Raw genomic sequence first — 14,963 nt, 5'->3', positions numbered from 1 at the left:
TGTGTAGGACACAGCGACTCCAGTGACTGTCTTTTGTAAAAGATTTCATAAACAGTCCTGAATTTATGTCTGCCATGTCAGGTGTGCAGCATCTGCACTATGATTTTCTGGTTCTGCAATTCTGCCCATTGCAGATAAACTTCCTGAAATCAAAACTTTGACCCTATCTGACGCATCAGAGTGCAATTTCAAGCTGCACGCCAAATTACTGAGCACTGGTGGATAGCGAGCAGTGTCAGCCTTCACATTGAATGTCCCGATTAGTTTCCTACATTCTGCTATTTTATGACAATTTTTAGGAGACAGCTACTAATAAAAAATAAAACAGTAAGGAAATAAAGATATTTTTGAAGTTAATGATAAATGCACGTTCCTTTTTTATATAAAGAACAAATAAATGTAACAAAATAATCTTGTTACAAATTCTCATACTCATGGACATCACCACCCCAATAGCTCTCGCCCATTGGCCATTAACTACAAGTAGCTCTTGCCAACGTAAAGGTTGGCGACCCCTGCTCTAGGAGCTTCCAGTAACACAGCACAGAAAGTGCTCTGTCTTACTTTAGTAAAAGATAGATGCCAGAAAAGTTGGAGGAAAGCAGAACTCCACAAAGAAGTACCAAAAAGAGCTATAAAGGGTTCCCATGTACAGATCACAAGAATGAGTCAGGTGGAGAGAATTTCACTCACGAAGGAAAATCTACTCTAACACACAGGCTGTGTTCATCGCATTTGTATTCAATGCACCTAGTAAGATTGTCTGTCTTCCCTCTGTTCCCCCTCCCTTGCCTCGTCGCGCCTTCAAACACTTGTGTATAGGCGCGTTATAAATGCCATATATCTTGATAATGTGGTGATGTGCACATTTGCTTGGCGTAAAGCGCTCTATGAATAAATCAAATCAAATGTCTTCTAAGGTTCAACTAAACACAGAGAAATTCAAACCTGTTTGAAAACATTGTGACAATGAGGAAACCTAGACTTCTGGACTTTGCAAACCCCTGTTGCTAAAGGAGTTCAAGCAAAAATTCTGCAGGTAGCATGCTTTTATCTGGATTGTCAATATTCTTCACACCAATAACCGCACTAACCCTTAAATATTGTTGGGTATTATTTGTGTTTTGTTTTAGTCCATCAGCACAAGTCATTCTCTGAGTGCTAATGTCCAGACTGTTCTTCATATGATGAAGCATCAAAGTCCACGAGCCTGTCCGCCGTGCCCTGGAGCAGTCCGGCAAAGGCCATCTAGATCAGCACCCATCTCCAGACCCATCTCCTCATGTTCCACAGCCGCTTCCACTGGGGAAAGTTTATCAGACCTTCTATTAGCGCTGCAGGAGGAACTGGGTCAAATGAGTATGTGAGTATGCTTGAATTATTTCTTTAAATGTTGTAATGTCTTGCAGTGGCATTTATTTTTAGTGGTTTTAAAATCCTGTTTTAAAACAGGAAACCCTGTATCTAAATGCTAAAGGAATGTTACATTTAGGAGTTTAAGGTATTGCTTTCTACAGTGTTACACTTAACAAAAAAAATGCAGTCTCTTTATTTTCCAAAAGAGGCAAATTATCTTTTGAAAACTTGTATATCATTCTGGTGGTGCAGTTAGCATAATTTTCCGATTTGGGATTGTTGGGTGCAGTGCTTACAATACTTCCACGAAGGTCTGAACAGTAAAGCAGAAATGCGTAGTGAATAAAGAAATGTCACTGTTACATCTGCATGCATACTAGCCAAACCTTATGCTTCGCAAAGATCTGTTATGCTTCAATCTGTAAGCTTGTCTTTTTTCAAATTCTTGCCCGTTTCTCTGTAAATTCCAGTCACCTTCTCTGTAACCTATTTAATCAACCATGTCCTTTTGGGGCAGCTAGAGTGTGAGTCCTGCTGAACTAATGCCATGATGCCAGTGGGGCACAGTTTCAGCTAACTGATACCCTATCTGGCTCTCGGATGCAGTTGAATGACCAGTGTACATCATGAGCCACTTCTATCTGCCCTGGATGGAGTACATCGCCTGTTCTGGACCGTAGGCCTGCCCACTTTCGTGGCTGGTGATCCTGGTGTCTCACGGCAATAGCAGACCGCTTTGATCACCTGTTGCTCCCGGACTACCTTCCGCAACAACTCTCGCCACAATTCCGTGTGCGGCTCCATTACTCCACACAGTTTAGCGAGGTCGATTCTTCTGCTGTTGCAGTAAATGTACGCCGCTTACCTTGGGCCAGATTACAGAAACTTGCACGAGTGCAAAATGCACCGTATTAGCACCAAGGAAATAATTGCCCTGGCACAAAACTTTGGGGCCATATTTGAAAACATGCACATCGTGACAAGTGCCATTTTTCGTAGTATAAGTTCTAAGGCATTTTTAAAGGAGCCAAAGTTTCCCTTACTGCTAATTCCAGTCCATATTTGCACTAGGGCAAACTTTGCCATGTTGCAACAATGCTTTGAAATTGTGTTTTTTGCACTGGGGACCACTTTACCCTAGTGCTAATGCGGTGTAACTTTACTTGCACCAGTGCAAAGTTTCTGTAATCTGACCCCTTATTGAGCTGTTGCGCTGTGCCACCCGTTTGCCTCATCTGTTTCATTGTGAACTCGTAAATCTGACACTTGGCAGGTGAGTGTTCTTCTGAAGCACTAAATCCAGAGTTAATTTAATCCAAGCAGAGACATTGGTGGTAAAAGAAAGTTTGCAGAGGTCTGCTCTCGTCACTAAGCAAATGGTGCTTCCCTGCTCAGTTTTCGCTGAGCGTGATCTAAAATGGGACCAGTCTGTTTTGCAGTGATTAAAGGCCTGCACGTATGCCTTGCTCCTTTTTAGTGAGGTTTTGTCATCTGGGCCTTCAACTGTTCTAGCGCACCACTGTTGATTTGCCTTCCTGTCGGTATCACTACACACTCTCTCTTTTGTGTAGGAGCCTGGCACATTGAGTCTAATTTTCCTCTGGCCCTGAACTCAATCTGCTTCTCAAGTTTATGGTGGACTCCCTGTGGAGGTGTTGACTATGCCTCCACTTGCTTGTAGTCCATTCTCCTTTGTGTATTGCACCATCTACTAAATGTTACTGTGGTGCTCTTCATTTTGCCGATATCCCCCCGTTGGTGAACTGTACTGCACCCTAGTGGTTGTAGGAGTGTTCAGCAATAACTTGGCTGCCCAGTGTCTTTTCAGTGGTTGGACTAGGTTTTATGGTGCAAGGAAGCAAGAAGCTATCCCAGTTGTACTTTACAAAGAAGATTGGATTCACAGCGGCACCCTACTTCAGTGCAAATTGCTCTTCTTGCTATGGCGAGCAGTTTAGCTAGACAAGATGCAAGCAGGTTTAGAGGATTTTGAAAATCAAAAATTCATCATTGTGCAGCTCCTCAATTGTGACATTTTATTCTTCATAGAAGCAGATGGACTTGCGGTATAACATCTTGAAGATCTCCATTCCTCTTATTTCACCCCTCAATACTCCTCTGCTTTTTGTAATTGGTTATTTATAATGCGCTTAATACCGAGACTTTTTTAAGCGCGGACCCGGTTACGTACCTGTGTTGCTCCGCATCTCGTTTTGCTTCCAAGACGAGCGCATTGCCCCTCGTTTAAGCAGAGATGGCATGAACAAGGACTTAAACGGGTAATCCTTCCTGAAAGACTGTCGTATCTATGAATATGAGACTCCCTTTTTTTTTTCAAACACCGGAAAATGGCTCTGCATTTCACAAGACTAGCAGCTGGTTCTCCTGTGTTCTAGTGTCACTGAGTGGGCTGGGGTGCCTGGTCCCCAACCATGTCCTAACCTGCCATTGATGGTTTTTAATGGTTCTTTCAGCTGGCCCCTCTCCAATGTTCTTGCATTGAGGCGTAGTGCTATGGGTGGACACACTTGCAGCAACAATTGATTGTTCCATAATCCCAGATCTTGGCATTGTGTTGTGATCATATATTCTTTACATGTCAATATATTTCTCTTTCCAGTTGCATGAATTGACCTTGCAGGCCTACTTAATGTTCACTGGGCCATGCCTGTACTCTACTTGCCACTGCCGCAGGCCCCCCCTTTCCCTTTGCTATTACCCCTACCTCAAACCCCTTCCCTTTTAACTCCTTACACCCCCTATATATTTTTTTGTTATTCATAGTAATTTTGTCAGCAGAAATTATTTCGGTAATAATCCTGCCGGAAAACCAATGCAATATCACTGTACTCTTATCATTTTGGGGGCCCTATGTGTCCTTATTTGCACACCCAAATAAACAAGGTTATGCACAAGTGCTATTGGGTTCCCCTTGTGTCCAATAAAATGTTCTTCATTTTTATCTTGTGACATTGCATGACTTTAGTTTGATAACAAATGGAAATGCCTTTTTTAAACCTGTTGGCATTTTCGAGACCATTGCTGCTTCATTTGCACAGAGTAATGGGGGTAGCTTCTCACTGTTAAGATTTGGTGCATTGCCTGACTAGGAATTCAGTTGTGATGCCTGATCGTTCAGGAAGAGAGCAAATAATAGTGCAGTGAGGACACACCCTTAGCGCACCCCTTAATTGACCTTGAATGTTTTAGTACATTCACTGTTTAGTGAAATTACGGCTCTTAAGATCTCGAGACTCATCCTTAATTCACCTATGGTTGACCATAATTTATAATGGTTGATGCAGTTAAAGACTGATTTAAGGTCAACAAAGAGGATATATAGGGATTCACCATTAAGAATCATGTATTTATCAAGTAACGGAGTTAATCTGAACACTTGATCGGTGGCCCCTATACCTTTTCTGAAGTCTGCTTGGGCGTGATTCCAGATGTTATCTTCGACCCAGGTATTCAACCATTTGCGTAGTACTTTACTATACACTTTACGCAGGGTACGTATAAGGGATATCCGTCTGTAGTTGGCAGGATCGCTGTGATCAACCTTTTTCACAGATGGTTATGATTGTTGCTTCCTTCCAAGAGAGGGACGGCTCGTATTCTACATTAATACAATTAAAGGATAGTTCCGGGACTTTTTTTTTATTGTCCCTACGGGTCGGCCATGTGTTTGTAAGCATAAATCGGTAGATCGTAGGAAACTTTCCTATGGACCTTACCCGACTTTTCGCCCATTATCGCACTCGAAATCAGCCTCCATTTTGTGATAATCCTATCATTCCGCCGCATCGACCTGGCTCACCTGCCTTTGCAGCACTAAATCAAATCCCCCGCCCCTGAAACAGACTTTATCAAAACATTCATATTCCCCGCCTCTATCCGTGACGTGACTGTGCTGCGTAGGCAAACGCGCCCAGGCGTCTTCTACGCGACTCCACACAGACCCCGGAAATCAACACAGATCAGCTCACAATACAGCGCACCACAATTCGGAATATGAAACTGTACTTTGAAATCAAACCGCAAGATTGTAAATGTGGTAAAGTACATTTATTTGACATCAAATGTTTAGAGAATATTCAGCGATTTGCATTTTTATTTGCTCATGTTCCAAAAAGTTCGTATTGAGGAACGCGATGGTCCTTTGCTGTACACAGGGTCTTAGAGCATCTCACAATACAGCACCACAATTCGGAATGTGAAACCGTGGTTTAAAAGCAAACGGCAAGATTGTACATTTGGCAAAGTACGTTTATTGGACATCAAATGTTTAGAGAATATTCAGCGATTTGCATTTTTCTTTGCTCTCGATCCAAATTAGTTCGTATTGAGGGAAGCGATGTTCGTGTGCAGTACACAGGGTGTTGGTTTACGATAAAAATAAGCTCTTCTGTCGCACTGATAATCGCATGGCTGTTCCAACAACGAGGCACTAGGCCACCACAACGGTAGGTATGTTGCATCTAACCGTTAGTACCGCGTAAGGGCATACTTGTACTTGGCGATCGTCCCATAAAATGGTCAGGGTGGTAACGTTGTTCACGCGGAGAAGCAACTGGCGGCTGTAGAAGCCGTCCGCCGGTGTCTGGTACTCGTGACACAGACAGTAGTGAATGATGTACCTAAAAACATAAAAAATGAAATTAGTCTCACCATCAGATCCTTATTAAAATTATTCATTTCATAGCGAGGACAGCGCTACTGGGTGTACACAAGTGTTTAAAGGCGTGGCGAGGCATGGGGGGGGGGGGAGTGGAGTACAAGGTAAGTAGCATAAAATAATAAATAAATAGGGCCAGCTGGTGGCAAGTGCAAGGTAAGTGCAGAACAAGTGCTGGGAAGGGGGGGCTGTAGGATACTGAGACAGTCCCCCAGTGCAGGGGTTGACAGGGAGGCAGTGCAGGTGGAGAGTGGAAGGGCCCAGGACCGAGGTCGCAGACAGTGGACCAGTTGTAGCAGGGGAGAGGGAGAGAGAAAGCAGAAGCAAAGAGGAAGGTTTTGAGGTGCTTCAGTAAAAGCAGATGTTTCTCCTCAAGATAGTGCGCGGTAGAAAACACTATGCCACATAGAACGAACAAGTACAACTGAACCCGTCTTTAAAGCCACTGTATAGTAATGAAATTGCGGTATAAACTCATCAAAAGTTACTTACATTATATTTGCATTTTCCATTGTGTCTCTGTGTAGGGCAGACCCGAAACACCACTCCTTCTTTGCCGACGTTACTTCTTCTAATGAACGTGGCTCATCGTTTCGTTTCTGAAATTTTATTCATTATCTTTTCTTAGTCTTTCAGGATGGTCCCGGCCTGTCAAGGTCAAATCACAATAGAACCTTATATTGGGTCGTGGGCCGTTCCGCCACCCGAGCAAAACATCAAAGCAGCTGACCTTCACTTTGAGTGAGCACACATTTCTAGTTCGCTGCAGTTAGTGTAAGGGCATCTTGTCTGCGTGCCTTTTTTTTTATTGTCCCTATGGGTCGGCCATGTGTTTGTAATACGGAAACATTCTATAATTTTTGTAAAAATGATTTATATTACTGTTTGGTTTAATTGCAATGGGCCTGCAACATGAGGAGACTCGAGAGAACAGACAATCAAATTACAATCATTTAAACCGTGATGTGTATTTCTCAATGAGCTCTGCTTTAGGTGGACATGGAACAGAGGCAATGTTGGGTGGCAATGCAGTTGTCCCCTGCATAGGTTCGTTCACCACTCCATGTATGTGCCTATCGAGGACATCTACGATAAGTCTCTCAATAAACTCATATTGCATATCCTCAAACACTGGTTTGATCACCCATTGTTTACTTCTTTTAGTGAAGGCCTTATTGTAGCGAAGCGTCCCTAAAGTTCCGGTCGTCCTACTTTGTTGACGGCCAACATTATGGTTATGTGCCAAGACCGCTAGAAGAGTCCGATTTATCATGCCTTCCATGCCAAAATGCAATCTTTTGGGCCTGTACTTTAGGCACATATTGTGGAACACCTCCAAATCTCCTGTGTGGCAGAATTCCGTGAGTCCCCTCAAATCTCTTGTTATAGTTTTATCAAATACAATCTTTTCAATGGCCTTGTGAGTGGGTGATGAAGGAATCAACCACTTCTTCTTCCGTGCCTCCTCTGTGGACAAATGGCCATGTTCACATTTGTGGAAATGCTCATTTGTCGACCATCGATGTACGTTGCTACAGTGCAACATTACTGACCGCCATTTTTCCAGTAGAATTTCCAACGACCCTTCACATGTTTTTGAGCTCCACCAAAGATGGTTGCTGATTGACTTGGACCACTGTGAAATACCTTGCATATCTTTTTTTTTTCCTGCAGCCGACAATTTTTTATTGATTGTTTTTGCAAGATGCCATACGTCAAATTGGTGATTTATATTTTTGTACTCTTCTCTCATTGTCTTGGCAATTGAAATGTGTCTGTCCGTGGCTATCAGGTCGATCACCATTCCCCGCGATTGTAGTTCTTGCAATGATGCTACAAAGCCAACTTTCTCCATGGCCACTGAGGATGTACTTTGTGACACCTGCACGACCACCGAACTCACAATTTTCTTACTTTCCATGTCCTGAAAGTGGTAGGTGCAGTACTTGGCTGAAAATCCTGGGCTGTCGCACTGTCCATCACCGGCTAGCCTGAAGCGTTTGCCCGCGAATGTACTTTCCATTGACATTTTTTCCATTCTCCAAGCTTCGCTGATGGCTGGAAATAGATAATCGGTTTGGTATTTGTAGAACTGACTTTTCGCAATGAAATGGATTCCCAAAAACTGAAAGAAATACTGTAACTTTTTAAAACTTGAACCACTAAAAAGTGCGGCCGCTGCACAAAGTAGATTGCCTGCTGGCAGTTGCCCCAGCATGGGTTGTGCAGACCATGCGAACGGATGATATTGTGTACAGGTGGCATGTATTTTAAGGTTAGTGCCTCGAATTGCACGAGTCACATTAATCAATGGCTCCCCACATACTTCCCCACCAACCCAATGCCCACATTTCATCATCATAATAATATCCATCAAACAGCTATCGAATACAATGAATTTGGCCTCTTTCCTTATACTGTCACTCTGCATCCCAGCTGGTTCGGCCTGTAACGTTGAGGACATGTCACTCGCATGAAAGGTACAATCTCTGATATCGTCTTCCGCTATGCTGAGTGATATTGATGGTGTTTCATTGTCGTCCACTTCATTCTCTTCCATTGCAACATCTGTTCCTTGTCCGGAGATGGGAGAAAAAAACAATGTCTTCAACTTTCGCGCGCTCTTATTTTTTGCGGGTGTGGATTCTGTGAATTGATCTACGACTGCATCCAAACTACCAGGAGGACATTCACTATCAATGGCTGGTGGTGGTATAGCTCCGTTGTCAATCACTTCATATTCTTCCCATTGGCACGATGCATCTCCAGTCTCAAGTCCCTGCCAAAAGGTTTGACAAGCAACATCTCTCGTTCGCTTCACTGTCTGTGTAGATCTAGTTCTTACACCCACTCGCAACTAGAGGACAGATTAGAAAAGGGATGTTCAGTTTAAACACAACTTACAGTATTGAACTATTGACAGTGAAAGACAACATAATATAGTGAACAGGACACTAACCTTCTTTTGCTTTCTTTTCTTTGAAACTTTCTTTCCTCGAACTTCAACATCTGGACGCTGTTGCTCCGACTCGTGTGTGCATGTCTCCACTTCCTCTCGCGCTGCAACGACTATACTTTCATGATAAGCACATCCATCACTCACTGAGGCTCCATCGACTCCCTGAAACATAGAACTTTCATTAGTATGTATAATAATATTGAAAACACAAAATGTACTTGGGGACCAATACCCATACGTACATCTCAATAGCAAAACACGAATGAACGCATTGTGTAGAACATTCAAACGACAATAGTTCACGCATTGTTGATCTAGTTAGATTGAACTGTCAAGATCCATACCTCGGGCTCCGCATAGACTTCCATTGATGATATTATTGAAGATGACGCTTCAGCAACTCCCTGAAACACAGTAATTGCATTAGTATGGTTTTCTATTTTGTTTAAAAGAACATAAACTTTCTGCAGGCGTCAACGGCTCATCTAAATAGACCTGCACAAATGATCAGTTGTCTAAAATAAATAATGGATATCTAAATATGATTCGATTTGCTCCATCGTTGGAAGTGTCACCACCCAGAGATCTGCATCAACTACTAGGGGTGATGTTCTTGTTGAAGAAGCTCCGTCAGCTCCCTGAAACATAGTACTTGCGTTAATAAAGAAGGAAGTATAGCGGATGTAATCACGTCATTTGATCTCGCATGATTGATCTGTCAGTATCCATACCTCGAAATGCATAAGAACATCAAGGGACGCTGTAACTGCGGTGCACACTTCTGCAAGCTGTTGCGCCGACCCGTAACTGCATGCTCCCCCCTTCTTCTTGGACTAATGCTCCATCGACTCCCTGAAACATAGGACTTTCATTAGTAATGAACACAATATTGAAAAAAGAAGACACATAGGAGGGCGACGACAGAAGGACATACCAATGGCTAAAAACGAAAGAAACATTGTGTGTAACAATCACGCTACAAGAATGCAAGATCTGATGATCTCCATCGATGGAACTGTCCGGAAACGTACCTCGAGCATCTGAGTGACATCTACGGTTGTCGTCAATGCGTTGGACTCCTCAGCATCTCCCTGAAAGACAGTACTTGCATTATTTTGGATAACAATAATTATAACTGAAAACAAAGACTAGAGGACGAGTACTGTGGTGTACCATTAGGTAAAATAATTACACGATCAATTAAAACTATTGATTTACATGCCTAAAACAAGTCAGTGTCAGAATAGCTAAGTAAGATTACCCGATAGGCGCTTGAAGTGGCTGATGACTGCAATAACGACACGGATGGAGAATCTTCAGCCTTCATATTGAGTGGATACATAAATGGGGAAATTATTGTTAGCTAATGCTACACACTACCGCAATGCCGAGAGATAAATACGTAAACTTGACTCACCAGTGGAGGGATGTGGACGAATAGAGTGGGAATAGCGGTTGAGAGCAATTTTCGCCTCGCTCGCGGTGTTTTCGTCCTTATTAGCAATGATGTGGAGTACATGTCTGGGCTAAAGTGCCTGCTGCAGATGCGGTATCGATCACCCCTCTTGTCCGCAAAGACTTCTAGGACTCTACTTTCTATCTCAGAGGCTGGATATCCGCAATATCGGACCCATTCTCTTATCTGATCTATTGTCTTAGGGAAAACATGCATTATAGTACCTTCAGATTTGTTATGGGTCTTCGAAGGGCAACCGCCAATGGAACAGGCAGGCATTATGGAAAGTTCTGAAAAGTAAAGATCAACAATTCTCTATGAATACCAATGTGTTAAAACATTAAATGACACATAAAAGGTTCAATGCAAGGTCCGTTTTGGTTCTTGGAACTATACACGTTATTCACATGCGGATAAGTATTTCAATAACTTTCAAAAAATAGAAAAAGTAATTTGACTAAACTCAGAACATGTGACTAGTTCCTTGCATGTACTGTCGTGAACGAAAAGAAAACATGGATGCAATTTGATGACTACTAGCAAATAGATATAAATTAAAAAATTGGACGCAAAATGATTATGGTACATGGACTTACCTTGACGAACAAACAGTTAGATGCAGGGATCAGAGTAGTTTCTTGTCGTAGAACAGGGAGCAGTTCACAGGTTGCAAACTGACGAGTTTGCTCAAAGTGGTCACGGAAGTTCACAGAGACGAAGAGCAGATAACCAGCACCTTCACGGGTTGACTAGCAAAGCGCAAAGAAGTTCTCATTAGAAATATGAAGTGGGTTATAAAGAATTCGAAACAGGGGTGTGTTTGTGAATGAATGACTTGTATATGTCGTGGCATTATGCGGTCTGCAGGGGGCCGTCCAGCGTGAGGGGGGATGCTTGGCAGGAGACACGGGGTCTGGAGGTAGACATGGGAACAACAACCCATGCTCTATAGACCACTTTGAAGTGTACATGGTCTTTGGCACCTCTTGGCCTTTATCGCTCCCTGACAGCTCCACTTGCCAGCACAAGTACCCCGGTGCGAACTGCCTTTGATAGGGCGGGGGGGTGGATCGGGGCGGTGGTCGTGCAGACAAGACACAGGAAGACTCGTGAATGGAGACACACTTATGTGGATTGCAGGGGGCCGTCCAGCGTGAGGGGGGATGCTTGGCAGGAGACACGGGGTCTGGAGGTAGACATGGGAACAACAACCCATGCTCTATAGACCACTTTGAAGTGTACATGGTCTTTGGCACCTCTTGGCCTTTATCGCTCCCTGACAGCTCCACTTGCCAGCACAAGTACCCCGGTGCGAACTGCCTTTGATAGGGCGGGGGGTGGATCGGGGCGGTGGTCGTGCAGACAAGACACAGGAAGACTCGTGAATGGAGACACACTTATGTGGATTGCAGGGGGCCGTCCAGCGTGAGGGGGGATGCTTGGCAGGAGACACGGGGTCTGGAGGTAGACATGGGAACAACAACCCATGCTCTATAGACCACTTTGAAGTGTACATGGTCTTTGGCACCTCTTGGCCTTTATCGCTCCCTGACAGCTCCACTTGCCAGCACAAGTACCCCGGTGCGAACTGCCTTTGATAGGGCGGGGGGGTGGATCGGGGCGGTGGTCGTGCAGACAAGACCCGTTTGCCGCAGGGCCTCACCAAGGAGAGGCCATCTAACTGAATGTAAGAGGATGGCTGCAGGATCTACTACATGGAAGGCAGGGGGGTGAGTTTATAAATACCTCACCCTCCCAGGAGAATATACACTAGATTCATTTAAAAAATCAAAACAACCATTGTTAAAATATATGTTGGGCTTTATTTTAGATTTTAATTAAACATAAATAATAAACATTACACATTGTAAAGTTGAGGTTGCAGCACATCGAGGGAAAATCCGCGGTATTGTCCACTGTCACTGGGGAAATGTTGTCTAATGGCAAGTACCGCACAGGCAGGTATTACTCTCCGAACGCGGTGTCCGAGCCTCCCGTGAAGCCACCAAGTGAAGCAACGATAGGCCACCAGCCTGTACCACCTGTGAAAAAAAAAGATGCAAACTGTATTAAACTGACCAAACTTTCTTATCAATGTCGATTCAGGTAACACATGTCATTTTTCTTAGAAAAAAATTATATCTAGAAAATGCACTATATGGAACAAATTTACATGCGTTCGAATGATATGTAAATGTAATTTTATATGTGGGAGACGACCATGAAATAGTGGTGGCATCACTGACATCACAAACAGAGTATACTTACTCGTTACTCGGATTACGCGGACGAACAGTGCCACGAAGTTCGTGCATAAGCACCATCATCCTCAACACTGTCCGTGAGAGGCAGGCTTCCCTGAACTCTGGCAGCTCGGTGATGCATTGCGGACTTTGCTCGCCTTCCTGCAGACTTTGCTCGCTTTCCGAAATGTAGGCCAAGCACCCGGAATTTTCACGGCAGCAGCAGTTCTCCTCCTCAGTTGGCATTAGCTCGCACCGATTGCACGTGCACCAGGTGGAGACGCCGTCCATGCGACATGGTCCAGGCTCTTCATCCGTTGACTGGTCCTCCCAACTGCCGTCCGAATCCCCATCGTTTTCGCGTGCTTGCCTTTCCAGTAGTTCCTCCTCGGTGTACTCGGGCTCGTACATATACGGCATTATTGTGGCCATTGTGCGGTAAAGATAGTAAAATAATTTACAGAGATGGTACAGGTGTTCACACGGGCTACAAGCGGCGAAGGTAGCTGACCAGAGCACTGAAACGAGTCACAGAATACTCAAAGTAACACAGAGAGAGGAATGGAATCGAAAATCTGCTGCTGTATGTTGTGAAACGGTCTGTTTATACTTATTGGGGAAAGAGGCGTCCTGCCATTTCCATGTCAACACGTCAATAGCTGAGGCGCAGCGATTGTTGACACGAGACGTGCTTGAAATGGGCAGTACGCGTCTGCTGATGTCAGGCTCAGGGGCGGGGGATTTGATTTAGTGCCGCAAAGGCAGGTGAGCCAGGTCGATGCGGCGGAATGATAGGATTATCACAAAATGGAGGCTGATTTCGAGTGCGATAATGGGCGAAAAGTCGGGTAAGGTCCATAGGAAAGTTTCCTACGATCTACCGATTTATGCTTACAAACACATGGCCGACCCGTAGGGACAATAAAAAAAAAAGTCCCGGAACTATCCTTTAAACCATTTTGTTGTGCCCAAATGGATATTTCATTTTTAAACAATTTGATGACCCAAGTGATCAGGCCTTGGCGCTTTACAACTTTTCTGGGCCAAAGAATCCCTGCCTTATAGTGAAGATAATACATTTGAACCATTGACTTTTGCAAACATAGTATGGCCAATTCGATGGATGGCTTTGCCTAAAATTGTCCATAATGAATGATCTGGTGCAGGCCACCGCCGACCCCCACCCAAAATAGGAGATCTTAGGGTTTTGGGGTGGTTAGGAAAGGTCCCAATGAGAAAGAGGGGTTCACGTTGTACGCACCGTATTTGGGAGTGTGGAAGTTGGCGCGATGTTGCAATTTCATGTGTCCAGTGTAGTTAATGTGAATGAGATGTGTGGTACTTTAAGTGTTACTTTGAGTTTAAGTTGATACATTTAAGATTTGCACGCATGCAACAAGATAAATCTCAAAATCGCCAATGAAATATAAATACATTCTGGTTAAGGGGTGCCACAAAGCGCCTAGAAGCTGGGCAATGGAGGAGCTTCATAATGTGCATGCAAGGAATGGGATTTGTTATGAAGAAACCACTGTAAACAGGACGCAATCGTTTTTAACATGCATGCACATTCATGTACATACATGGGAATTTACAAATCTATATGCAATGTGCTATTTTCGTAAATTGCTTAAACTGAGTTTGCGAAATGAGTGACTGGCAAAAAAACGGTATTGCAGGCCAAAGGGAAGGTAATGAGTAACTGTGACATTGAGCAGATAGTCAACTAACAGGCTGGTGCAGGGTTTTAATGGCTTGGTAGTAACGCGTAAGGAAGATGAAAGTGCATGGAGTGTTATTTATTGTTCAGGGGGATCTGGCCATTTGCTTTTTGACCAGCAATAAACCTTGACTGAAGGACGTCTGAGAGCAGAGTGACAGATACTTCATGAGTTTCGATTGTTTTCTCAGGATGTGACTGGAAGCCATGCGTGTTGAATTGGTAGTCGTTTAGAGTGTTCCGAAGACGCCAGTAAATCGGGATGGGTGAGATGGTGATCGCCAGTTCAAAGGGAACCTGTTCAAACAATATGAGGGGATGAATGAAGTACTCTTGCAAACCATGTGCATTTCTGTCCAGGGTTTAGGAGGTCTGGGGCTAGCTTGAACATGTAATTTATGTTTGCATGTGAATGTGTAACTATGTGTTGCGACCTACCACGGACAAATCCTAAAAGGTGTGTGTTGTACACATGAGCTGAAGATGGTAGTTAAGATATACGTGACCAATTGGAACAGGGGAATTGGAGAAAGATTGGATTTCTTTTGTAT

At 43.8% G+C, this 14,963-nt stretch overlaps 1 protein-coding gene across 1 annotated transcript in view; it reads left to right on the top strand.

Annotated features, from left to right (window-relative positions):
• The window catches only part of CEP57L1 (centrosomal protein 57 like 1), a 391,785-nt gene that overhangs the window by 335,286 nt on the left and 41,536 nt on the right, over positions 1–14,963 (top strand). Inside the window, exon 9 of the mRNA XM_069606543.1 lies at positions 1,134–1,363. Within this exon, the coding sequence (XP_069462644.1) occupies positions 1,134–1,363 (230 nt within the window). The remainder of the gene's footprint in view (positions 1–1,133; positions 1,364–14,963) is intronic.

The sequence above is a fragment of the Ambystoma mexicanum genome, chromosome 4p (genome assembly GCF_040938575.1).
Source record: "Ambystoma mexicanum isolate Mex_15411 chromosome 4p, UKY_AmexF1_1, whole genome shotgun sequence".
In the NCBI taxonomy this organism is placed as follows: Eukaryota; Metazoa; Chordata; class Amphibia; order Caudata; family Ambystomatidae; genus Ambystoma; species Ambystoma mexicanum.
The sequence above is the reverse complement of the archived record's forward strand: the minus strand, read 5'-3'. Positions and strand labels throughout refer to the sequence as shown.